The sequence below is a fragment of the Denticeps clupeoides genome, chromosome 5 (assembly GCF_900700375.1).
Source record: "Denticeps clupeoides chromosome 5, fDenClu1.1, whole genome shotgun sequence".
In the NCBI taxonomy this organism is placed as follows: domain Eukaryota; kingdom Metazoa; phylum Chordata; class Actinopteri; order Clupeiformes; family Denticipitidae; genus Denticeps; species Denticeps clupeoides.
In genome coordinates this window covers 26,976,538-27,002,855 of record NC_041711.1, presented here as the reverse complement: position 1 = coordinate 27,002,855, position 26,318 = coordinate 26,976,538, and the positions used below count along the sequence as shown (strand labels likewise).

Below are 26,318 nucleotides of genomic sequence, written 5' to 3'. Positions count from 1 at the left end.
TTGTAAGGAAATAAGGACCTGTCAGTGATCAATGAAGAACAACAAAAGAGAAATGGTGTCATGTCCCTGATACACTGGGGGCTTCATGTAGTTGAGGATTGATCACTTGGTAATTATGTTGAAATCATAGGAGTGACAATATCTATGAAACTGGTAATGAAATCTTCAGTTTCTCATGATGGGTGAGAAAGCAATTTTATTCTAGTACAGATATAGTGATATGCAAGTCAGTAATTTTTTACAATTTGATATTCCTGTCAGCATTTAAAGCAGAAGCGCTAATGGGAGACAGCAGGGGGTGTGGCACCCTTGATTAAATGGTAACTGAGCTATTGTGCCTAACATTTAAAGTATATTTTGTGTTGAATTACAGTATGTTTTGTAAGGGTTTGTTGTTGAATAGAAATGTAAAATATTATTTATGCATTTAAATCTAATAATTGTCAGCCTTCATCCTTTAGTGTGGGCCATAGGTTTGTTTCAGATGCATTTAGCAGACATGCTTTGAGTAGTTATTTTAGAGCAATTTGCAAAACAACAATTTGCAACATACTAATGATAAAATCCTGGAAAATTTAAAGGGCCTTGCATTTACCTGTGAAGAGTGGTGTTCCATGGCTTATCCAATGCTGTGGAATAATTTTTTTTTTTATCTTATTTTACTCCCTCTCCTGTCTGATACCTTTCAAGAATGAGATTCCTCTGATGCTTTGTAACCACAGCATTTGCGGTAGAAGCAACCGAGAAAAAGTTTTCAAATCACAAAAACAGTGGTCTGAAAACTTTTCCCAACGACATGTGTCCTCTGCTTTTAACCATCACCCTTGGTGAGCAGTGGGCAGTGTGGGGACGGTTATTTGCTCAGTGGCACCTCAGTGGCACCTTGGCGATTTGAACCGGCAACCTTCTGATTATGGGTCTGTTTCCTTACCCACTAGGTCAAGCACTCCCCCAGATATGACAGTATGAGATTTTGCCTTACCTGCGCCGTCATTGGCAACCCAATGTGAGTGAAAGAGACAAACAGTTGAAATAAAATTGTGAAGACCAAACTTCTTGTAGAAAAGAGTGAAGTGAAAGTGAAGTGATTGTCATTGTGAAACGCTGCAGCACGGTGACACAGTCACGACCTGTAGAAACATGGGACAACAGTGACGTTGTCTCCAAAAATTAAGTAAAGACAAAAACTGGTCAGGGACGCTTCCAAGACACCTACAGCAATACTAGAAAGTACTAGTTGTGTACTACATGTGACAACAATCTTCTATATTCTCCATGTATGATCTATATAGGTTTGCAAGAAGGAAGCCTTTTCTTAACTAAGAAAAACAACCTCATAATACATTGTCTCCCAAAAGCATATGGGAAAATGTGTTATGCTTTGATTATGAAATGTATATCTGGTGCAAAATAACACTTCACATCACCTCTCTCAATCATTTTTGGAATTCTTTTGCAATTAATAGTAAAATGTGCCATGGTGATAGACTCTTACACAAGAAGACTGAATGCTGTAATGAAATCAAAAGGTGCTTCAACAAATATGGTGTGCACACTGATGCAATCATCTTATTTTATGATTTTCAATTGGATTGTACAGATTATAAATTACATTAAATGTGTGAAATGATTTATAGTGGTCTCATCACAAAAGAACTGCCATTTTTAATAGGGGTATGTACATTTTTTAAATATCCTCTATAGACTCATACACCCTTGGTGACAGGGTCATGGGCAGATTGCAATTTAAGTTCAAGTCTCAGTTATCATTCAACTTCAGTCAAAACCAGTCTAAAGCTGTTTTATGGAACTTGGCTTATATAAATAATGCACAGCATTTTTGCCAAGAACTCCCTGAACATCTTTCTTCTGCAACACATTATAATACACTAGAGAGTGCTGTACTGTGAGATACAGGTGTCAGTGCCAGTATCTCACAATAAAGCTCTCTAAATATAATTTATTATTGCTTATCATACCTCACACATTCACATTAGTACTTCAGCTTTTGATGATGTGTTCCTTCATGAAAGTGTTGAATTACTGAATGTGAAAGTGAAGTGATTGTCATTGTGAAGCACAGCAAAGCACAAGGTGCGCACAACAAAATGTGTCACATCACCTTGGTGAGCAGTGGGCAGCCATGAAAGGCACCTGGGGAGCAGTGTGTGGGGACGGCGCTTTGCTCAGTGGCTCCTCACTGGCACCTTGGTGGTTTGGCATTCAAAGCAACCTTCTGGTTACGGGTCTATTTCCTTACCCACAGTTATGCTGCAGAAAATGCAGATCAGCATATTGACCGATGTTATATTTATTCAGCCTCTCCTGATATTTCATGGTATTTACGCAAATGCACTACTATGAATGGTTTTGCTGATTCCAGATACACCAAAACAAGTGTGATCCTTAGTCTTTTGAGAACACTGACATCAACTATTTTTGGTTTTCACTTAGGGCTGGATTATTATATGTTTCTCTCTCAAAAAGTATTTATTTATTTTTCTCCCACATTTACAAAACACCATGCATAAATTCTACATTAATTCATATAATAAATTCAACTTTATTATTTTCAGGGTCATATAAAATTCTTAAATTGTTACATTTACATTTGCAGCATTTATCAGATGCCCTCATCTAGAGCGACATACAATACCGGGACAGTCCCCCCCCTGGAGCAACTTAGGGTTAAGTGTCTTGCTCAGGGACACAATGGTAGTAAGTGGGATTTGAACCTGGGTCTTCTGGTTCATAGGCGAGTGTGTTACCTACTAGGCTACTACCACCCCTTCCTTTCATTTGTGTTTCCATTTATGCACAGTACCTAACAAAAGGGAGTACACCCCTCAAATTTTGTAAATATTTTATTTGTCACAGTGCCGACTGTGGGGGATGCCCCGGTCCTGTGTGCCTTTTTATGTCATTGCCCTAATTACCTGACTCTTTGCGCTTGTTGATTTGTGTATTTATTCTGACTCCTTATGTTTAGTCTTTGTTGGGTCATTGTAAGTAAATCCTCCATCTTCTGAAAGTCATGCGTATGCCTCCTCTCCATGCCTCCACTGACCCTCTGTCCCTGACATTATGATATCTTATCTTGAGACAACACTGGAGATATGATACATTGATAAATTGTAAAGTAGTCAGTGTATAACAGAGAGGAGCAGTGGTGGTCTAGCAAGGAAGCTGACCTGTAATCGAAAAGTGGCCGCTCTGAATCCGCTCTGGCTGCCCACCAAGGGTGATGGGTTAAGTAAGAGGACACATTTCATTGTATGCACAGTGTGCTGTGCTGGAGTGTTTCACAATGACTATAATTTCACTTTAAATTTGCTGTCACCTCAAAATAACTAAGCACACAGACATTAATGTCTATTCCACTGGCAACAAAAGTGAGTACGACCCTAAGTGAAAACGTCCAAATTTTGCCCAATCAGCGATTTCCCTTCTCTGCTGTGTGACTTGTTACAAGGTCTGAGGTGTGAATGGGATCTGGTGTGATAAACTTTCAAGCGTGGTGGTGGAAGTGTCATGGTTTGGTGCTTCCGCCACTGGGGAGCTACAGTTTATTGAGGGAACCATGAATGAATGTGAATGCGGAGCATGATCCCCTCCCTTCAGAAACTTGCTTGCAGGGCAGTATTCTAACATGATGAAGAAACTGAGGGTAAAATTGCTGGAATGGCCAAGCATTTCTCCTGACCTAAACCCTAATGACCATCTTTTGGACTTCCTCTGACGGAAGGTTCTCTAACATCTAAGTTCTCTAACATCTAACAAGGTCTCCACCAGCTCTGTGATATCGTCATGGAAGCATGGAGGAGTATTTGTATTTAGTTATTTTCAGGGGACAGCTAATTTATACTGTAATACAGCCTGTACACTGTATACTTTTCATTGTATCAAAGTGTCATATCTTCAGTGTTGTCCCAAGGAAAGATATAATAAAATATTTACAGAAACCTAAGGGCTGTACTTACTTTTTGGAGATGATTTTTTATAATAATCAAACATACCCCCATTCCTTTGTATGTTCTTCCTTCATCCTTAAGCTTCAAAATGCCATCTCGGGCTACAGTCAATATGTCTCACAACCTGCAGCTTACAAATCACCATTTTCTTTTGCAGTAGTGTTGTTGTGCTCCTAGAAAATTTGAAAAAATAAGACGATGGCTTTGTGAGAAATAACAGAAATGCTAAAATGCTAATTGTCCTTTAAAGGGAATAACAGTATGCATAATGTTGATCTTTTATGATTATCAACTTATAGATTAATGTGGTTAAATGGTTTGCAAATCAGAAATGAGGTCCTGGGAGAAGACACCCCCTTGGTGACTGTACAGAATTCAGTTCATTAATGTCATAAATGAAAATGAGGTGCTTGGACTGTTGGGCCATTGGAGGAGCAATCAGGCTGTGCGTTAGGCAGTAATCACATCATCATATAATTAATAAGGACTGGAAGCCTTTTCCCAAAAGGAGGTTCCAGTGTTCCACAGGTTCATTGACTATCTACTGAATATCTGTAACTGGATTGTGCTTCTCCTACTGATGTTTTTTATGATTTTGTTAGAGAATGTCCCACCCTGTTTAAAGAATAGGCAAGCCGTTGTAAAAAATTATTGTTCAAACCTTTAAACTGTTCATAACTGAAGCAGATTGAAGTTTTTTAAGAGGCGTTTTCTGTTCTGTAGTTGTAGTGTTTATTGGTGTTAGCCACTTAGTCACATGGCTTCTGACAGTGTGCAGACCTCTCTCATTTTTATGAGACTGTAAACTTACCCAGCTGACCCTTATGGGGCATGGTTTATATGTACATACTTTAATATTCCTTGTGATATCTCACACTAACCCAAAAACAGAATTCTGTAGCCTTGTGCTGGTGAATTGCTACATAATACAGTACAAGCTTGGTTGATGGCCCAGAGAGATCTTATTAGGACCTTAAGACTGTTTGGACCAGAGGATCAGGACCCAGCACTTTAAAACCTCAACACCATAGTTAAATGACAGAGAAAACCGTGCTTTGCTTCTCATGTTCAATTATGAATCATGGAAATGTTGTGTAAACCCAGGAGAGCAGTTCTCCAGGAGGGGGACTTTCTCGTCTCTTCTGAGATGTCTTTTTGTTGTTAACAAGAATCACCCATTCTCAAGAATTAGGACAAAATATGCTTTTCAAAAAAAGCTAATATTTGCTTATAAGCACTGTAGTTTCATTTTCATTTCGGATGAAACTTTGAGTATTCATATAAAGGAAATATGAACCTTTTAGAAAAAAAATAGTTAATACATTTTAAACAAGAAAACAATTTCATAACATCTCATTCATATAATCAAATATTTAAGAAATAACTTAATTACAAAAACATAATTTAAACCATTAGAATAAAGGTTAGCCATGTCCTGAGCACTCTATGTGGTAAAATTAAAAAAACATTAAACCTAAATTTTAAATTAAGTTAATGCCAATATTATAACGCAATTTGTATCCTACATTTGAGAAAAAAATCCTACTTTGTAAGAAAATATACATTTTTGTGTGTCTGATGGTGTTGACAAAATACATGCTGTCAGCTGCAAATAAATCCTATTCAAAAAAATGAATTCACTTGGAGACTGCCCTTACAAGTCCTTTCAACATAAGGTTTTGCCACTCTGAATAAAGAATGATTTATGAAGGACTTCGGCACCCACTTGTTACATACACAACTAGAGTCATAGCATAAAGAGATTTTCTTTTCTTTTTTTTTTTTTGATATTCTGCTCAGTCCTCTTTGAATTTGTCTTCACCATACACCCGAACCATCTGTGATGGAAGAAAATACAGAAATGATCAATGACTGCTACCCATCTGGAGACAAAGGAAATGCGTGAATTAGAAGCATATAAGCAGAAGCTATAGGTAGGAAACACATCAGATGAAGAAATGTGTTTAACTAGTTGCAAGGCAGCTGGGTCCCATCTCCACCACACCCCTGTATTTGAATGAGATTTATGTGTTGAGATGCTGATTCATATGACTGACCCATTTTCTTTGCCTGGCAATCTCGGCCCACCGTTAATGCTGTTTCTCATTGCAATTTATGGTGGATGTTGCAGCCTGGTAGCCATAACGGTGTCAGCGGTCACCCTGGGAAATATGCAGTATAATCAAGGTGATTGGTGGATGAAACAAGCCGCTCTGCTGTGAAAGTAAAATAGAAATGAACACTGGAGATAAAACGTTAGAATGGATTTGGGGCACGTCCTGCCGCATTATGTTCCTGGCAATGCGAGTGCTTGTTCATGGGCCTCCTTTTGAAGTGTTTGGAGCAACAGTGTGATTGGAGTTTACTGGAGTCTTTGATATTTCCAATTCTTTTCTGTTTGTTCAGCTGCTTAAGTGTTTTTTCTCTCCTTTTTATGAGTGTCATTGTGACAGGGCAGATATGAGAGGAGCAGAGAAGTGATGATGGCTAATGGAAATGAAGTCGAGGACATGGAAGCGTGATAATGACGCATATAATTTTTTGCTATATCAATTTGCATAAATGTTCAGATTTATAGTAGGCTGACGGTTCAGTTAGACCCAGGTTGCTGCTAATCACAGCAGGCCTTTATTGTATTGTATGCATCCTGCATATCAGTGTATTTAATGACGATAACTGTGTGAAAGATGCAATTATTTAATTCAGGTTCAGGGAATACGAAGAAGCCTTGACATTAACCCAGCTCTAACGCGGTCATCACTTCTCCCCGACAGGTTTGGGGCTGTTTGAAATCAGGAATGCAAATGCGATTCATGCCTCCAGCACTAAATGTTTTTAAATGTGTGTATTAAAAAGTGTGTGTATGACAGCCTGAGTCTTGTTACCCTGGACGTTTTATTAAACTAATTTATCGATTGGCCTGTGAGTTGAGGGTTGGTTAGAAGCTATTAGTGTTAATGTTGGATATTTGTTTCATCAGTGGCGAATCTTCTGGGCCTCTCCTCCCAGCCCTGCTTAAGTAGGGAGTCAAAGATAAGAGCGGAGACACCGAAATGCCCGCTGGATTTGCCATTGATAAGTGTGGCCCGAGCTAATTTGTCCATAATTACTCCCTACTGCATTTTGTAACAGCGATAATGATTGTTGTCCAAAGACAGTACAGAATGCACCTCCAATTTGCTCTGTGTACAGATTCTTCTCTGATGTAAACTTTCAATGCCGCTGGGAGAAGAGTGGAAAAAAGCTGCTCATTTTGTGGGAAATTGTGCACTAATTTTAATATTTTTGTGGGTTCATTTTTTTGCTTCAGGTGTTACTCTGAGGACCTTACGGATATGAATGATTTTGCTTGTCATCTCAAATATGGAAGTTAATCTAATCTTTATACACATAGTATTATTTTTTTTAATTTTATTACATTTTAAAGTGGGAAAGTAGTTTAACAGTGTAAGATTATATTGAAATGAATGTGAATTGGAACGATGTAGCTGTCGCAAATTTAGCATAAAATGTTCACGGCGCTCTGACAAACAATTGTCTGTAAGTGTTCTCATTTCATTTCATTTAATCTTTATGTTCACAGCCAACGAAAAGATGCAATGAATAGAAGCTCACGAACAGAATGCATAAGCATGGAAAACAAAACAGCAGCCAAGGGTAAATGCAAATAAAATTGACAAGAGCCATGCATGGTGTGCTGTGAAAATTAGCACCCTGCTACCCATGACAATATAATGGGTGAGATTGACTCCCCATAGCACTGATGTGTACTTCACAGCACCCAGCTTTATATAAAAAAATGCTGTCACCTGAATATTCATTTGCATCACTGCGTTTGTCAAAACTTTGAGACTCTGTTGTGAATGGTTGCCCCAGCAATTTCTCAGCCAGTCACAGTCGTGGGTGGCTGTGAGTCGTTTCTGATGACACCATGACTATTTATACTCTCATGTGTCTGTCTGTATATACCATTGGCAGTAGTGGTAGTGGTAGTAATAGTGTGTGTAAGTAACCCAGTGATGAACAAAATCAACCAGATGTAAAGGATCATAAACTCTTACGAGACCGAATTGAAATCAATAAATCTGTAGTCTTTTGCTAATTGCATTGTCTGTTGCATTGTCTGTCATGCCGTAAATATAAATGACCTTATATATAAATGTAAATGCCTCGGTGTGCTGGGTGCAAAATAACTCTGTTGGTTTACAAGATTTGACATGTCTCATTTACATTTGAATCAGGAAACATAAAACGAAATGAAATTTTTGGTCTTACTTGTGTGATGCTTCTTTCTTTGGGAACTTAATACAAAACGAATTTTACAAAAATGGGATTGAATGCCACATAACATTTGTTTTGTTGTTTTAAGATTTACTGATAATTAACAAATTTTTCTTCTCTTCTTTCAGGTTTCATTTTCACATGTGGAGGGACACTGAAAGGGCGTAATGGCACAATAGAAAGTCCAGGTTTTCCACATGGATACCCCAATGGTGCAAACTGTACATGGGTTATTGTAGCAGAGGAGAAGAATAGAATTCATATAGTTTTTCAATCTTTTGCTGTGGAGGAGGAATACGACTTTTTATCTTTGTATGATGGGCACCCACACCCAGCCAATTTTCGAACAAGGTGAGTCACCTACACACTGTAATATGCATATAACGTGTTGCATTAGATTTATTATCATTCCGCAGCTATTGAATGCATATTAAAATATACTTTTAAATGTCAACTGTGGGGGTTTGGATCGTTGCATTTGTTTTGGAGAAGGATGCTCATTACTAAAGCCACATTTGAATGAATATGAATAAAATTTGCTGCAGAGCATTATTCAAAGGTAAGAGATTCAACAACCTAATTAGATGTTTTAGAGCAGCACAGTATGCAGAGATGGAGTGTAATTATTTACAAAGCAGTGCACGAGGTTGTAAATTATTACTATAAATGATGAGGAGTTCAGAAATGTGCACTATGCAAAGCAATGATTTAATCAGTTTTTATTTTTTATAAGCAATCAAATGGCCAGTGAACCTTAGGGCCTCTATATCTCACTCAGTTAAGCCCCTGAGTTGGAGCCAGTATGATAAAGAATGGGTTTGGTAAACCATGCCACAGCCCATTCAGTTATACTTAATCAGCCGTTCTCTTGGTTATGATTCAGTGCCAAGTGAAAATTAAACAATTCTGCCATATGATATATATATTTCAATTTGGCAATGTAATGAGCAATCCAGAATGACTTTTTTATTTAAGGCATCATAGAAGCTGCAGGTTTGGTTAAAAGTAGTTAAAATCGGAGTAAATCCGTTGGAGATTTTCGGTCAACAACTAAAACAAAAATACTTAAATGCATTGTAAATATCCTGTGGCATGTCTGATAAAGCACAAGGAACACAAAATGTGTGTGCAACATGGATTAGTGTAATTACACTGCAGCCCTTCTCATGCCAGATGAAGATGGAGCATCTGCTAGTCAGAAAGCGCCAGCTGTAACCCAGCTTTGCAAAGTTGCATCGGTGGTAATCTATGTAGTAACCAGAATCATTCATGCTCTCTAACAACAGATCATACTGCAGTAGGAGCAGTGAGACAAATGATTAGATTACAGGGTTCCGGGTACAGTCTCAGTTTGAGATGGCCCTCTGGAGAAAAGTTACAGTTTAAGGAACTGGCTAATAATAACTTTTACATTTAATCATTAAACAACAACCAAAGCTGAACAAATATACAACCTGTGTCACTTCTAAAAATAATTTCTTTCAAAATCACAAAAATAAATGCCCTTTTTGCTGTTTTGAAGCATCTTATTACATGCCTGGCAGTGCCTGTCAGAATGCCTGTTAAGACGTAACTTCTTATGATGACAAAAATAGATCAGAAATCTTACGTTGGAGGCAAGTATGATAGAAGATGAAAACCTGAGACTGTTGGAATAATTCGTTTTTGCTTCTCCTTTTGGGATCCAGAAATGACTCAGATTAATATGGTCTAATAAAGACACCCACATAGCTTTTATAACAAAACCAAATGAAACAACACTAACTGTCCACTTGACCGTTATTCTCCTGACTTATCACACAGTTTAGATGGACTTTCATTATCTCTTTGAGTTTAAATTAATCGATAGCCTTTTCCACCTCCCTGGACAGCAGACATGGCACTTCTTTATTGGGTCATTAAAGCATTAATTTAACAGCATGCCAAAGCCAGTGGTGCCAGGAGTCATTCTAAGTTTTCTTTTTTCATGGACATTCTTTAGGGTTTGATTACCCCTTCATTTTGCACAGTGATGAGAAAAGTGAGCAAAGGGACTAATGAAAGTGACCTCCTTGCCATGAAGTAATGGATGCAGTTATTCAGCCAGATGATGCGGTTTTGGCAATATTTTGCAGGGCACTTGTGGGTCACAGCCACTTTTGTGGTGTTGTATTAAGCAAAACTAAGGGCAGATAAAACTATTACTGCCAAAAAACACTTTTTGTGGGAAAGCACCATTTTTGATGGCTAATTTTGATGTCTGAAACACCATAAATTGTTTATAACTACAGTTAAGCTGTTACTGTAGGTCCAGTTTGCTGGTTGCAAAACTGCACCCCTGAACTTCATGCAAATCTTCCAGATCTCTTCTCAGTAAACTTGGGATGGACAATAAGCTTATTATCATTTAATAATAATTTTACCCGGAAAAAAAAATAAAATCCAAAATTATTATTATAATTATATGTAATGCGATGTGTCTTAATCATGCTGTGGTCTGTTTCCTAAGAGGGCATGACAAAAGGAAGGGTTTAATTCCAAAATCTTTAACACAATGGGGCTTTTTAAAGACCCATTAGTTAAAATGATTAATACTGTAAACGGCATATGTTTGGTGATTAATATATAGATTGAAACATTCAATACTGTAATTCAACCAGTTAAAAATTGCATTAAACATAAGCAGCCTGTTACATTTGGTCCATTATAATGTGTCTGATGCATTGCAGTAACAATGCAGCAGAACTCTGCTTGGTTAAACATTTTTTTTTTATAATAGAGAGGTGTGAAATTGATTTTAGCCATGCTTCTGGCTTTGATATTAGCTAGATTGGGAATTTAGCCAGGTCATTGGGGGCAACACCCTTGCTCCCTTTAATGCAGATGGAGCTAAGGGACACTATTATCATTTCAATCCTGCCCAGAAGGCTATTAAACCACTGACACTTCTGCATTCAGAGCACATTCTGCTGGGAGTACACACACCCACATTCTCTCTCTTGCTCTCTCTCCTTCACATATACACACACACCACTTGTCTGTCAGGCTGCTGTCAGTTCATGAGTGAGAGAAACTGAAGATGGTTGTCATCAGGGATGGACGCAGAAGCCTGGTTCTTATCATCTTGATTGGAAATCAGAACAGATTATTTCATGTAGTGCCTTACTCAGGCATCTCGTAATAAATTATTAACATCACAGCACACTTCCAGGCACCAAGAGTCAACAATCTGTTAATGATGTGAATTTGGTTGTCCATTACACTCCTCATGTGAGTAAAATTTGGAGGATTTTTACCACAGAAATGACCCACTTTATAACAATTGGATTAGGCTACTTTGACAAATCTCTATAGGCTTTACCTCAGATCTCGTTTCCATTCTTCAAAAAACCTTTGAATAAATTTTAGCTGGCCTGGCCTCCAGCCAGTTTCTTTCACAAATATATGAACAGGTAGCAAGCACAATTTGACATGGATGGATGAGGCCCTGGATCAACGTTAAGGGTGCTCTATGTAATTCCTTAGTTGTTTTTTTTTTTTTTTTTTTTCTTAAAGAGAAGAAATAAACTCATCACGCCGTGAAAAGGCAGTTCAGGTGAAATACGGTTTTCCTCAAAGGAGCCTCTGATCCAAAGACATTCTTCTTTGTGAATGTGGGATGACAGCCAGAGAGAAGAGCAGCGAATGAATGCCCACCCCACAGGCCACCCTTTTCCTCTTCTGTGTGCCTCTGATTGTTCTTCACTGCCGGTAATTAATCCCACAGTGCGCCTAGCAGACCAGAACGGCGAAGCGCGGTTTTAAAATAAACAACCAGTTTAAATGACTTCCAAATGCATGCTTCTGTCTCGTAGACTTTCTGCGTGACCTGCTTGGCAGGGGGTCAGTGTTGGAATAAGGTATCATCAGCGCAGCGTGAGCTCTGCCGGGATTAGCCCAGAGGTTAAAGCGTCTGAGTTCAGGGTCGGCGCTGGTCGTTACAGACGGAGAATCCGTGTGTTGATAAGCAGCAGGTAGTTAGAGTGAAACCGAACGCACTGTAGCATGATGGGTTTCATCACACTAATGCACATCACAAGCCCATGGAATCCTTTTATGCCTCGCCTGCGTGGGTTTGTGTTTTTTTTTGTTTTTTTTTCTGTCTAACTTCATTATTGTGCACAGAATAATGCTAATAAAAAAAAAGTTGTAGAGTAATTACTGCAGCGCGGTGCATAATATAATACTCTATAAATGATTCAAACATCCAGCGCCCCAAACAGATGTTTTTAAAAAATTGTGCAGATAAAGCTGTAGGCGAGTTCAGCCAGATGCATAATGTGTTTATTCTCTCTCTCTCTCTCTCTCTCTCTCTCTCTCTCTGTGTCTCTCCACAGGTTGACGGGATTTCAGGTGCCAGCGCCCGTCACGAGCACAGGCCCTGTTTTTTCACTGCGCCTTACCAGCGACTTCGCTGTAAGCGCTCATGGGTTTAAAATATATTATGAAGGTGAGGGAGAAAAAAATTTCTGTTTCCAAGGCAATTAATGTTGGTCTTTGAGGGTTGCATTCTTCTGTGTTTTTGTGACGTTAATTGTACATTTTTTACAGTTGCTGAATTTAACAGCAGTCAGGCCCCTTATTAGCCATTCAGACAAATGAATTTAAAACTTATATTCAAAGTCATTATTGCAGGAGAGCTGCTCTGCACTTTCCACGGTACAAACATATTTTTCTCAGATCTCATTATGCAAACGAAATATATTATATAGTAATTAGAGTACATAAACATAAATACATTATCTTGAGCTCAAATTTTTCAGCAGAGCACAATTCTGTGAATTGCAGACACCCTTGCGGGGCGTGAATATTTAATACGATAGCAGATGTTGTGTGGTGCTCGGAGAATTGCTTTCCTTCTGCGGATGCTGGGATGGCCTGTTTCAGCTGGGGTACGGTGAGGAACATGGGGTCGTGGAAATGCGATCAGTCCCCGTGCTCCTGCCCTCCCTCGCTCCTTGCCCGACTCCACCTGCCAACTCTCCTGAGCTGACCACAGCACGGTGCCCCCATCTGCTCCATCATCCCGCCTCTGAAAAATTCGTCTGGAGACGAGTCCCTCGGTCCCCTGGAATTTTAGCAGTTTGCACAAATGGCTCACATCGTCATACCTACTTGCTTTTAAGTCCGTGTCCAGGACTTGAATATGCAGACTGTATTAAAGTGAGGTGTGACAGATTTCCTGCAACAAGCGTGCTGATATGCTGTAACAAGCTTTGTGAATGCAGGCCTACCAATGACTGTGAATTAGGTTGGCCGCTCTTGTCATGAGTAAGCACCTCAGGACTGGTGGAGGAGATTCGGAAGAAGGGGAATCTTATACTAGCTTCTGTCACTCCTGCGTCACACAGGGACACTCAAACCATGTTTGACAGTCGGAACGTTTGTGTTGATTAATGTGTCTATTGCCATCTGCTACAAGTCAAGCAATATTCTGGTCCGTTTGTCAGCAGAGCCAGAAGAAGGTCCTTACATTTTTCCCCCTTCTGTGGGCGGCGCTGGAGGAGCTTCGTTTCAAATGAATACTAAACAGATTACCTCCACAGAGCCGGGGGGTCTTGTCGTTGAAGTGTGTGTGAATTATGGCTTTTGCAAAACATCTGAATTGCTTTAAAGGTGTGTGCCATATACACAAATGTTTGAAATAAAAAAAGAACATTTATTTCTTATATAGCCTATAATTACATACAGTATGTTTAAATGGGCTTTGATAGGCCCTACAGTTGACACACTTCCACTACAAACTCCACAAAATGACTCTAGCAGAGAGAAGAAAAGAAAGGAAGAAACCTTGGGAAGATGTGGTGTGTAGTGGAAGGTGTAGTGGTGGAAAAGTCCAAAGTGTAGTACAGAGCATCTGTCCATGTTTGGAGGTACTGGACAGTGCAGAATAGGTTTTAGTCGAGTGTGATGTCTACAGTGCATGTCCATAATAATGCTTCGTGTCTATTTGAAGATCCCTAATGCTTTAGCCGTTACAGTGGTGGTGGCTGTGGTGACCCTCTGGTACATTTCATGCTGGGTTGTCTTGTCAGCAGCTCATTGCCAGGGACCAGGATCCCTCTGGTTGTCTCATCATGTCTCTGGAGGGGGTCTGGGCGCTTGATTCAGTGCCTCGGAGAGAACAAACAAACAGGGGCAGACGTGGCATTGTACAACTGGTACAGAAGAATGTAGTTACGATGGTACATTTGTGCAACAGTGGCCCGGTACCCTAAGTAGGACAGCCTACTTAAGGTGAACTGAACTTGGTGACTGTGCTTCACTTGGTGACTGTGTAATAAAGTGGACTTAATTGACACTGTGTCTGATGTGTTTTCAGTTTTGATTTAAACACTGAATGCAGTTTCCAGATTTAAATCTGATGATGGCCACGGCGCTGCAACGGCACAGAGTGAAAAATGAATTGTGCTCTACACTGACCTGTGAAATCTGTTTGCCTTCCGTTTTGCATTTAAAAAAAGAAAAGTCCAGATAGATTCTTCTGTTGTGTTTGCTTTCTGCTTGGACGTGATGGAAGTTCAATATTTCCAAGCGCATGAAAAGGTAGCCATGGTCTCTGAGGAGGTACCACCTTGTGTACGGAGTTCTGAGTGTGGCAGCACAGGTCTCGCTGACAAACTTCCATCATCTTCAAAGGAAACAAAGTCATTAGACATAAGTTAGAATAAATAGCACCTCCCTGGAGACATGCCTGTGCCAGCCACTCCAATTACGTGCCCAGTCAATTGGTTTGTGAGTCTCTCACAGTGATTTAGAGCACAGTCCTGCAGTTAACCTGAAATAAGACGCCCATAGCAGATTTAAAAAATGGGTTTTAATCAGGACTTTGGTTTTGGACATAATTCTTTTCAAAATGATGTTTTGTCCATGTGCCCATGTGCGTGTTTCTTTTTTCTTGGCCGATTTTGACAAGCAGGATATAATTACCCAACAGTGTATAGAAAGTTGTTTCAACTAAGGGCTGACTCAGATGATGTGCCCAATATTGTGAACCGGGTGTCACATGGTACAGTGTACATAAAAATAAAATATTTTTAACCGTTCAGGCCTGATTTCCAGTGTCGTGCTCCATTTGAAAATATTCCCAATCATTCCCATCATGAATGAAGTCATAGGATGATCACTCAAAATAACTGTATTGATTTGCCGAGATCCTTCCTCTAAGGTTACAAGTAGGCCTGAACCTTACCAGCAAAATGCCCTCCACAAATCAGTTTCTCCCCCATCATTTCATCTGTCACTCGTCTGACCGTAGTCCAGCCTCATTTTATGGGTGCTTTTATAACACAGACCTCTCTAGATTGATTGGGCGATCGCGGGAGCAGTCCAAAAAGATGATTGAAATTCTGGATACTGTACTTGAACAGCTGGGGTTCCTGAACGCTGAATTTGAACTAACCCTTTATTTCTACATAATCTTGCCCTGAATAGCAATTACAGAGTGTTGGCTCAGATCCAAAGTAATTTCCACCTCCAAATGTCTCAATCTGTTGCTGTCCAGGTCATCTGTTGCAGCCGTGTGACGCAATAAATAAAGGCCACTGTTTTTGGTCATGTTTGGCTCGTTTCCTATTTTTGTGCAGTTTCACAGCAGCCTTCCATCTGTGAAGCCCAAAATTGTAATTAGCTTTTGAGGTTAAAAATAAAAAAATCAAATGCAAGTTTTTGTTTTTGACAGAATGCTTTAGCACACAGCAAGCAAAAAACTGCAAAAGCAAATGCTGGCTATCTTGATTGCCATTACATAAAAGGCCACAGAGTCAGACCTGTTATAATGAACAGAAAATGCCTTCATTACCTCAGATCATGAGCATCACACGCACTGGGATCATTGTCATCCTAATAGAAATAACTGCACAGAACATTCCTCATGCTTAATATTTTCAAAGACATTAAAGGCTCGGCTTTTATGATCCTGACATTAGTGCACGAGCTGAAGCATCTGCATGTTTCTTTTAGGAAATGGCATCTCTGAAGCCAGGCCAGTTCTTTAATGAGATTATTGTGTGCATGTCCTCGCACCGGTGGCATAAAGAGCGTGTTCGCACAGTCACTCTCTGTGAAGTATAAAAAGAGGCTAATTAAATAGATTATTTATGGTTTCTTAGTGAGCATGTGGAGTCAGGTCAAGGGAAAAAATATTTAATGCATGCCCTATAATTTATGTTGATTTAACTCCATTCGCAGATTATGTGGGAGAGCATCCAACATTGTACATTTACATTTACATTTACAGCATTTATCAGACCAGTAGCATGCAAACGTGTAGCAACAGTAACATTTATTGAAGTCAAAGGCTGTGATACTTTTGCTTGTACTCCATGTGTGTATTGAAATAATATAGCCATTTGTATTCAAGGCTTCGGGGCTCAATTGCGCCTCCATTTGTGTTACAAGTAAAATCCGAGAAATTAATTTATGCTCCATATCACAGGTATCACTATCATGTGTCATGTAACAATCATATTTTTAGCAACATTTTTTTTTGCATGTATGCATGCATTTTTTTTCCAGAAATGTCCAATTGCATACCTTACATAATATCTAGAGGGCTGTGATTTGTTGGAGAATGGTGGGCCATGTATAACACTAAAGTGCTCTTAGACCAATGGCAGAAGTGCACTTTCAGAACGTTTTATTTGCAGATTGTATTCATGCAGCTTTCAAGGTCTTCTTCAAATTCCACTTCTCCCCTTTTGTGGGTCTGACTGATATTACAGACACATTAGACACACCTTATGAAATATGACAAAACATGCTGGTGAAACCCATGTAGCAATTCCCTATATACCCAGTAGTAGAATACAGCAACACATACAATACCTTTATTAAAAATTATTGCCCCATGTAACATGTAGTTACCATACATCATGCAGCCAAACCTAGACTTAATTGCACATGTCTGCATACGCTATTAGATGCTGTAATATGGTATATCTTATCAAAACTGTCACACTGGTTTCATAGTGGTTCAAATGTTCTCACTGTTTTCACTGTTTTTATCATATTCGTGTTCAAGCGTGTTTCATTAATGAGTGATTAGAAGGTTTAAGGATTTACAGTTGTACAGTTGCACAATCTGAAACACTCAAACACATTAATTGGAGCAGAAGTCTAACAGGAGTCTAATTAGCTGAAATCCAGGTGGTGCTGAAAATAAATAAAATATATTGGTCTCAGCCTCCAAAGAGAAATGAATCATTTTCATGTTAGGCTAAACTATTTTTATTAATATTCATAGGTTTTCCATAACTCTTGCATGCTACTTAAAACTTACTTAAACATTTGTATTATTAGCAAACAAATAACAGTACTTACATTATTAGATGTTTGCTTTAGACTGTATTTTAAAACAGTGTTTTTTTTCTGTTCTTATTTTATATATAAGGCTTGATGGCTTGGTTCTCTCCTTGCAGAGCTACAGAGCAGTTCTTGTGGAAACCCTGGTGTTCCATCTAAGGGCATCCTTAATGGCACGCGATTTAATGTGGGGGACAGGATCAGGTACCGTTGTGTGACTGGGTACATACTGGATGGCCATTCACAGCTGACCTGTGTCACCAACATGGCTGGAGTTGCTGTCTGGGATTTTCCAGTGCCGCTCTGCAGAGGTGAGCGCTTTATTCATCATTTTCATTCAGTGCAAATATCAATGCATGACTGGCCCACTTATAAAATAAAAAGCATTAGATTTGTTTGAGATTTTGGTGACTCTGGCATACACACACACACACACACACACACACACAACCAGTTTTGTTTGTCCTGGTTAGTCTTCCCTTTGGCTACAGTATCCCATATAACACTATACAGTCTAGTGCACAATCCAGGCACTGTTTTCAGTTCTCTTTGGTAGTTTTAGAATAATACATTTTTATAGGACACATAGGATTCACATCTATCTCACAGGTAAAGGAACATGCTTGGTCCTTGAGGACAGTGATTAGAAGAGCCTGGTTCTCAGACCAGCTCCTGGAGGTCTGATTAGGGTATGGCTGGAAGTAAAGTTTTCTTGCAGTGGGTACTGAGCTGTAAGATTATGATTAATACATGAACACAAGGGGGTTTGTGAATAATACACTTAGCAGTTTTCTCAGTGATTCCTATTTTGCAGCTCATGCGTTTTTTTTTTTTTTTGTAAATCAGATTAGATTTTGAACTGTTGTCTTGGCATGTTTGCACTAGCTTTTTGGGGGTGGAAGAAATTCAGCATTTTATTGTAGATAACTAACCATAATGCCTTAAACCTTAAACCTTTTCATCTGATATAAAATAATGTTTATGATTTTTCTGTTATTGCCCTTTGATATTGCACATTCTCAGTGAGCAAAGACAGACTATAAACTTTCAGATATTAAAACATGATTTTCTTTGGATATTGTTTTTTTTTTTTGGGAGACTTGAGATATGAAGTAAGGACAGGTGATAATGTAATGCATTGATACAGGTAGCAATATATGAGATAAATACTGTACTGAAAATATGTTTTCAATTATAGACCCAGCATTGCACATGTAACTCATTTTAAATAGTGTTCCTCGAACTTTGCAGAGTCCACTCCCACTTGGGGATTTATTTCTGAAATACAAATTTTTGAAGATCATTTCAAATCAGATACTACATGCAGACAATCATAGTGTTATAGATTTCTGGTCGATACGGCTGACTGTTTTAACTTAGGAGTCCAACTCCTGCACTTCCACAAACCGTAAACCAAACATAATAAATCTGCTTTTACAAGATGGTGTACCTCCGGCTCTTTATCACAAGTGTGTTCGCATCTTGGGTCCAAGGCAAATTGATTTTCCTTTGATGAGACTCTTTGGCCCTTGAGGTGCTACTGGCCAAGGCAGCGTAGGACCATGACCTTGATGTCTTTACGTGAATCTATAATGCAGTAAAATGCAAAGAACTGGGAGAGGCCATGATTTTCAGAAAAGAAGCAAGCCTGCGGCTGGTGGAACCTTAGGTTCTGTAAATTTACAGCCTGGCTGTGATGAAAATTCACTGTTTCTCCTGCTACACCCTACTGTAGCACATCTCCCCCATTTTTTTCCACTGGCTTCTTGAGCCACCCCTCTCTTTGGGAGAGGAGCACAGCTCTCAGAGCGGGCAGATGGTCTTTTGATCTCATTCCCTTAGAGAACCTGCCCATTCTCTTGATGTCGGAGCTCATCCAACCGACTCCAGCAGCTCTCTGCAACCTCCTTCCCTCCCCTCCCCTACCCTGCCAAGCTCCAACGCTGCAGTTGATATCTTGGAGACTGGAATAAGCATGGGATTGAAAGGGACATTCTGTCAGCAGCTTTATAAAAATGACGGATTAGAACGTGGAGGATCCGAACACTGGCGCAGTTGCTGCACGGTGGCTTGATGAAGCGCTGTCATCTGCGTTTAGAGGCTGCGGCTACAGTTAGAATAACAGATGCTGAATGATCCTAACAGATTCATGCTCCAGGTATTACGAGAGCTTCTCACGGTTTTAGCCTAATGCTAAGATGACTGCTACTTCTGTGGCAGCGACAGCCGAAGCTCTGTGGTGAGGAAGTTGTCTGCTTTCCTTACCTCCATCCCCATTTAGCCTCAAGTTCCGAGATCAAACACATTTTTCCCCCCTGAGCAATGTTAATCTGTCAATGAACGTTAAAATCTAGCATGGACATGTAATGTACAGCGACAAGGTCATTATCATTTCAAAGGTTCATTTTTAACATCATTTAAGGCCCAAGGCTGCCTGCGCTACTACCTGTGCCAGAACCAGCCTGCTCAACCTGCCAGGGAGGCTGTTACTTTGCCCAGTGTTGGTAAAATCCAGGGAAGAGTCTTACTGCTAAAAACAGGCATTGCTGCGTGGTGCTTATTTATTGCAATCCCGGTGAAGGATTTAAGTGTGCTAGACAGAAGAGTGCAGAGCCCACTTTATAAAGTTTGACAGGTAACAGATGCACAGTTTGTAACATGCTGAATTGCTATTATGCTGCATTCACTGAGTGGTTAGAGCACATTCTGTATCAGTCACTCCAGATACCACCTGGTTATAGGAGCTGTCTGAAGAAGATTAGGTGAAAGCAAACAAATTCCACATAATACTAACTGAGTAAAAAAAAAAAAAGGTGCGAGGGGGAAGGGACGCGTCCTGCTTCTCTATTCAGGGTGAATAGGTACATAATATTTCTGTCTGCATTGCTCTAAAGAGCTGAAAGTGGGATGTGGGAGCAAGAATTCTGCAATGAGAAATTAAATCCAACGAATCTAATAAGGAATTATTGCCTGTCAAAACCTTTCAGGCCCATTTTAAACATTTAAACAAAAAAAGGTCTATTGTTCCTTTTTGTGGATTTCATCTTACCTCAGCAGTATTGTAAAAGAGAACATTTTAGTTTTGGTCCAGCAGCAGCAACATTGACTTGGCTACATAACTACAAGCAAAACAACTTATTACACTCATTGCGCATCCAGGTTTTTCTCCAAGCGCTAGTTTATGTGACTGTACAGTGTAAAAAATAGCTTGTGGTCAAAATGACTTTGGCTCGTTTTAACAGATTGCAACTCTCTCAGCTCATTGTGTATCAGTCATGTGCTGTAAGGTGCTGTTGCTGTGTATCATAGTGCTTTTTTTTTTTTTTTTATCTCTACTCCCACATGTGTATAATGTACAGGGGCGTACTTTATGGTAATTCTTCTTCGCTGCTAAATAGGGTTTTAGAAGCTAAAACATAATCTTTAGTGCAGCGATCCAGCCATAGTCCTGGAAGCATTTGAAGCAGTAGTTGCACTGCGTGTTGGATTAAAGTCAAATCTTTAGATTTAGAACTGAATAATCTTCCTGTTACTTAAGACATCGCACAGTTAGATATGATGTTGTTGCTTGAAGCTCTTTTAGTGGTGACTGCTTCTTTGAAATGACATGGTTGTCTGCATGGTTTAATCTGGGTTCACACAAGCACTTTTTGCTATACGGCTCTGAGATATGGATACATACATTTGTAGGTCTTGTACCCTGCATGGTGAAAAAAATTATGTATTATTTCCTGCTAACACAAGCAGTCTGGAGGATAAAGTGCAGATTTTCTTAAAATAGTCTCATTCGGAAGAATACGCAGATGCATAAGTCAATTGCTGTCAGAGTAGTGTGGCTGTGTATGGAAGTATATATGGAAATGTGCTGTTAAATTGTGGATGATTGGACTGTTTATGCAGGCCTCTTTTTCATGTGATGTGGGCCATTTAAAAAAAAAAAAGCATCATTTTGTTAATAGGCCATTTCTGTACTTTTTTTAATGAAATGGATTGAAGGAACTTTGTCATTAACTATGAACCATATGAATAAGCCACAGGGTTCCTGATATATATATGAACATATTTCAATCCACCTGTCACCATTTGAAAATAATGAGCCGCTATTTTGGTGCTAGGGTCTGAATTATCTGTGGTTGTCAACCTGCCTTTTTGAATGGCTGAACAGTGCCAAAGCAGACACAGCATAGGTTTGACTCCTTTTTGCTGTGAAGAAAAAACCTGCCAATCAATCACCAGATCTGACATTATTCATATTCACTTGTTTTGTGCCTAGATTCATTCCACTTGTACTCTGTGACTTACACTTATATTTACTTGATCTGCCAATTTGAAGTTATGCATATTTAGTGTGTTAATCAGATGCACAATGTAAGAATGGGATTTCACTCCTTCTGCTGTAAAAGATCCACACAAAACTGAATAACAAACATACATATAATATAACATACAATAATTTGGTTTTCTGGAAAAAAACATATTTTTAATATCAGAAAATTTTATAATTAAACTTCTCAAGCAGCTCTCATTTAAATAATAATAGGAAAACAATGTACAGTGCATCCGGAATGTTGTCGCAGCACATTACATTTGCACCAAATGTAATGTGCCTTATTCCAAAATACATTAAATGCTTTCTTCCCCCAGAAATCTACAAACAACACCCCATAATTACAACATGAAAAAAGTTTACTTGCGGTTTTGGCAAATTTATTAAAAATAACAAAACTGAGAAATCACATGTACACAAGTATTCACAACCTTTCCTCAATAGTTTGATGCACCTTTGGCAGCAATTACAGCCACAAGTCTTTTTGAACATGATGTCACACCTATCCTTCGTTTTGGCCATTCCTCTTAGCAGCACCTCTCAAGCTCCATCAGGTTGGATTTTAAAATCTCTCCAGAGATGTTCAATCGGATTCAAGTCTAGACTGACGGGGCCACTCAGGGACATTAACAGGGTTGTCTCGAAGCCACTCCTTTGATACGTTGACTGTGTGCTTTGGGTAGTTGTCCTGCAAGAGTGCTCTGGAGCAGGTTTTCATCCAGGATGACTCTGTACATTGCTGCATAGTCCCTCTATCCTGACTAGTCTCCCAGTTCCTGCAGCTGAAATACATCCCTGCAGCATGATACTGCCATCACCATGCTTCACTGAAGGGATGGTATTGGCCTGGATGTGAGCAGTGCCTGGTTTTCTCCACACGTGTCGCCTGGAATTCATACAAAAGAGTTTCTCATACAATCTTTGTCTCATCAGAACAGAGAACTTTGTTTCTTATGGTCTGAGAGTCCTTCAAGCAAACTCCAGGCAGGCCGTTATGCCACTCTGATATACACGTCTGATTGGTGGATTGCTGAAGAGATGTTTGTCCTTTTAGAAGGTTCTTCTCTGTCCACAGAGGACCTCTGGAGCTCTGACAGAGTTGCCATTAGGTTCTTTGTCACCTCTCTGGGTAAGGCCCTTCCCCACTGAGAATTGTTAATAAATTTGACAAACCTCAAGTAAACTTTTTCATGTTGTCATTATGGGGTGTTCTGAGGGAAACAAATAAATTATTCCATTTTGGAATAAGGATGTAACATAACAAAAAGCAGACAAAGGGATGTGCTGTGAATACTTTCTGGATGCAGTGTAAATATGTGCTCTCAGTGTAGGGTTTGGAAAGCCAGTCTGAGGCCATATTGTCCAATTTCTGGCATGGCTGCCAAAGAATGGAATTTCACTTAGTGGATGTGTGCAGATCTACTTGAATAAACTATGTCAGCGACCTTGACACAGATGGTTGTGGAATGAACACCAGACCATCAACTCCCTACTCTCTGGAACAGTCTGTGGGAAAGTCAGAGAGTCAACTGTTTCACTTTCAAACGAAAGTGAAACAGCTGAATTAAAGCCATCTGGTCCAACGGAATCCTGGGTGCTTTGAATTTAATATCAAGATGTAGGTTAAAAACACGCATCAGAAAGAGACATTACATGATGTATCATGGAATCATTTGTGGAAAATTTGTTTTGTGTAGACTCAGCTTATTCAGTGCTCAGAAGAAAACCCATTATGTCCTTCTGACAATAAAATGTATATAGTAGTTGTGTATGACTGAAAATCCTGAAATTATTATGCCAATTTGCATATACTCCAGAATGTTATGAAGAGTGATCAGATGAGTTGCAATGTCCCTTAACCCCCCCCCTCCCTAAAAAAAATAATTTCACTGCATTTCAGTCCTGCCACAAAAGAATCTGCTGAGATCATTTTAGTGATCCTCTCTTTAACACACGTGAGATGAGCACAAGGCTAGAGATCATTCTGTCATGCTGATTGAGTTAGAATGGCAGACTGGATGCTTTAATGGCAGGGTGATGCTTGGAAAGGAAGAAAGGAACGTGCAGGATTCATTGTGTTGCATAAAAGGGCTTCATAGGAAAGGATATTTCTGCAACTAAGATTGCACCGAAATCAACCATTTATCAGATCATCAAAAACTTCCAGGAGAGAGGTTCAAGTGTTGTGAAGAAGGCTTTGGGATTCCCAAGAAAGTTCAGCAAGCACCAGGACCGTCTCCTAAAGACGATTCAGCTGCGGGATTGGGGTGCCACCAGTCCAGAGCTTGCTCAGGAATGGCAGCAGGCAGGAGTGCATCAGCACGCACAGTGAGGCAAGGACTTTTGGAGGAGGGCCTGATGTCAAGAAGGTATCAGCAAAGAAGCCACTTCTCCCCATGAAAAACATCAAGGACAGACTTATAGTCTGCAAAAAGTGCAGGGATTGGACTGCTGAGGACTGGGGTAAAGTAATTTTCTCTGAGCCCCTTTTCGAATGTTTGGGGCATCTGGAAAAATTATTGTCCGGAGATGAAAATGTGAGCACTACCTTGTCTTGTGCCAACAGTAAAGCATCCTGAGACCATTTGTGTGTGGGACTGCTTCTCAGCCAAGGGAGTTGGCTCACTCAGAATTTTGCCTAAGAACAGAACACAATTTTGCCTAAGAACTTCTCACAACCATCCAAGAACAGTTTGCTGAAGAACAATGCCTTTTCCAGCTTGATGGAGCACCGTGCCATAAGGCCAAAGTAATAACTAAGTGGCTCGGGGAACAAAACATTGAAATTTTGGGTCCATGGCCAGGAAACTCCCCGGACCTTAATCCAGTCAAGAACTTGTGTCCAATCCTCAAGAGGTGGACAAACAAAAACCCACAAAGTCTGACAAACTCCAAGCGCTGATTATGAAGGAATGGGTTACCATCAGTCAGGATTTGGCCCAGAAGTGGACTGTCAGCATGCCAGGGTGAATTACAGAGGTCTTAAAAAAAAAGGGCCAACATTGCAAATATTGACCCTTTGCATAAACTTGATGTAATTGTCAATAAATGGATTTTAAAGTTATAAAATGCTTGTAATTATACTTCAGTACACCACAGAAACAACTAACAAAAAGATCTAAAAACACTGAAACAGCAAACTCTGTGAAAACCAGTATTTGTGTCATTCTCAAAATGTTTGGCCACAACCATTTTATGCACTTTGTGAATAGAGGTAGGTGTTGAAATTAAGTGAAATATCTATTGCATTGAATTTACAGACTTGTGGTTATCTGCATAAACAAGATTCTAAAATGGGCCATATGAGCATTGAAATGTATGGTTAATGTGATTAATACATTATTATTGCATTATTATTGACCACCATGTTAGGCATCAGTCTGGCATCAATAATAGCCTATTACTAAAAGGGGACGGTGGTGACCTAGCGGGTAAGGAAGCGGCCCAGTAATCAGAAGGTTTCCGGTTCGAATCCCAATCCGCCAAGGTGCCACTGAGGTGCCACTGAGCAAAGCACCATCCCCACACACTGTCATGGCTGCCCACTGCTCACTCAGGGTGATGGGTTAAATGTAGAGAACAAATTTTACTGTGTGCACCTTGTGCTGTGCTGCTGTGTATCACAAATAACAATCACTTAACTTTACTTTATACTTTACTATCAAATATGTCCAGAGGTGGAAAGTAACAAATTACATTTACTCGTATTACTGTAATGAGTAGTTTTTGTGAGTAACCCTAATATTTTACGTCACTACATTTTTTAAAAATTAAATGCAGAAAAAAATATATCCGCCTGATATTTTGTGCGTGGCATATTTCTCAGACTGCAGACAGTTTACCAGCAAATCAATTACCAGCCATCAATTCCTACCAGAGGGTTTTGTTTCATGCTCGGAGTCCTTCAGGTTGCTTTTGGCAATGTGACATGTGCCTTGTACTAAGGAGTGGTTTCCATCTGGCCACTCTACCAATTGGTCGATTGCTGCAGAGATGGTTGTCCTTATAGAAAATTCTCCTCTGTCTACAGAGGACACCTGGAGCTCTAACAGAGTGACCATCAAGTTCTTGGTCATCTCCCTGACTAAGGTCCTTCTACACTGATCAGTTTAGGTGACCGGCCAACTATAAGAAGAGTCCTGGTAGTTTTGAATTTCTTCCACTGATGCATGATGGAGGCCACTGTCCAACCCCTCCCTGCCAGATGAGCTGAATGACTTCTTTTCCCCCGTTTGAGGCAGAAATCAATGAGCCAACGAGGAAAACGACTCCCTCTCCCAACGACAAGTTCCTCTGTCTTTCCACTGGAGACGTCAGGAAGACCCTTCACAGAGTAGTCCCACAGAAAGCAGCAGGACCAGACAACATTTTGGTTGTATCTTCAACACATCGCTAAGTTGTGTTGGTACCTACCTGCC

General features: G+C 39.7%; 1 protein-coding gene across 5 annotated transcripts in view; it reads left to right on the top strand.

The window, feature by feature from the left end:
* LOC114789621 (CUB and sushi domain-containing protein 3-like) overlaps positions 1-26,318 on the top strand; it is a 139,855-nt gene that overhangs the window by 12,085 nt on the left and 101,452 nt on the right. For all 5 annotated transcript variants that reach the window (XM_028978792.1, XM_028978791.1, XM_028978790.1 and 2 more), the window contains exons 2-4: positions 8,381-8,603; positions 12,608-12,720; positions 17,690-17,884. In XM_028978792.1, the coding sequence (XP_028834625.1) occupies positions 8,381-8,603; positions 12,608-12,720; positions 17,690-17,884 (531 nt within the window). The remainder of the gene's footprint in view (positions 1-8,380; positions 8,604-12,607; positions 12,721-17,689; positions 17,885-26,318) is intronic.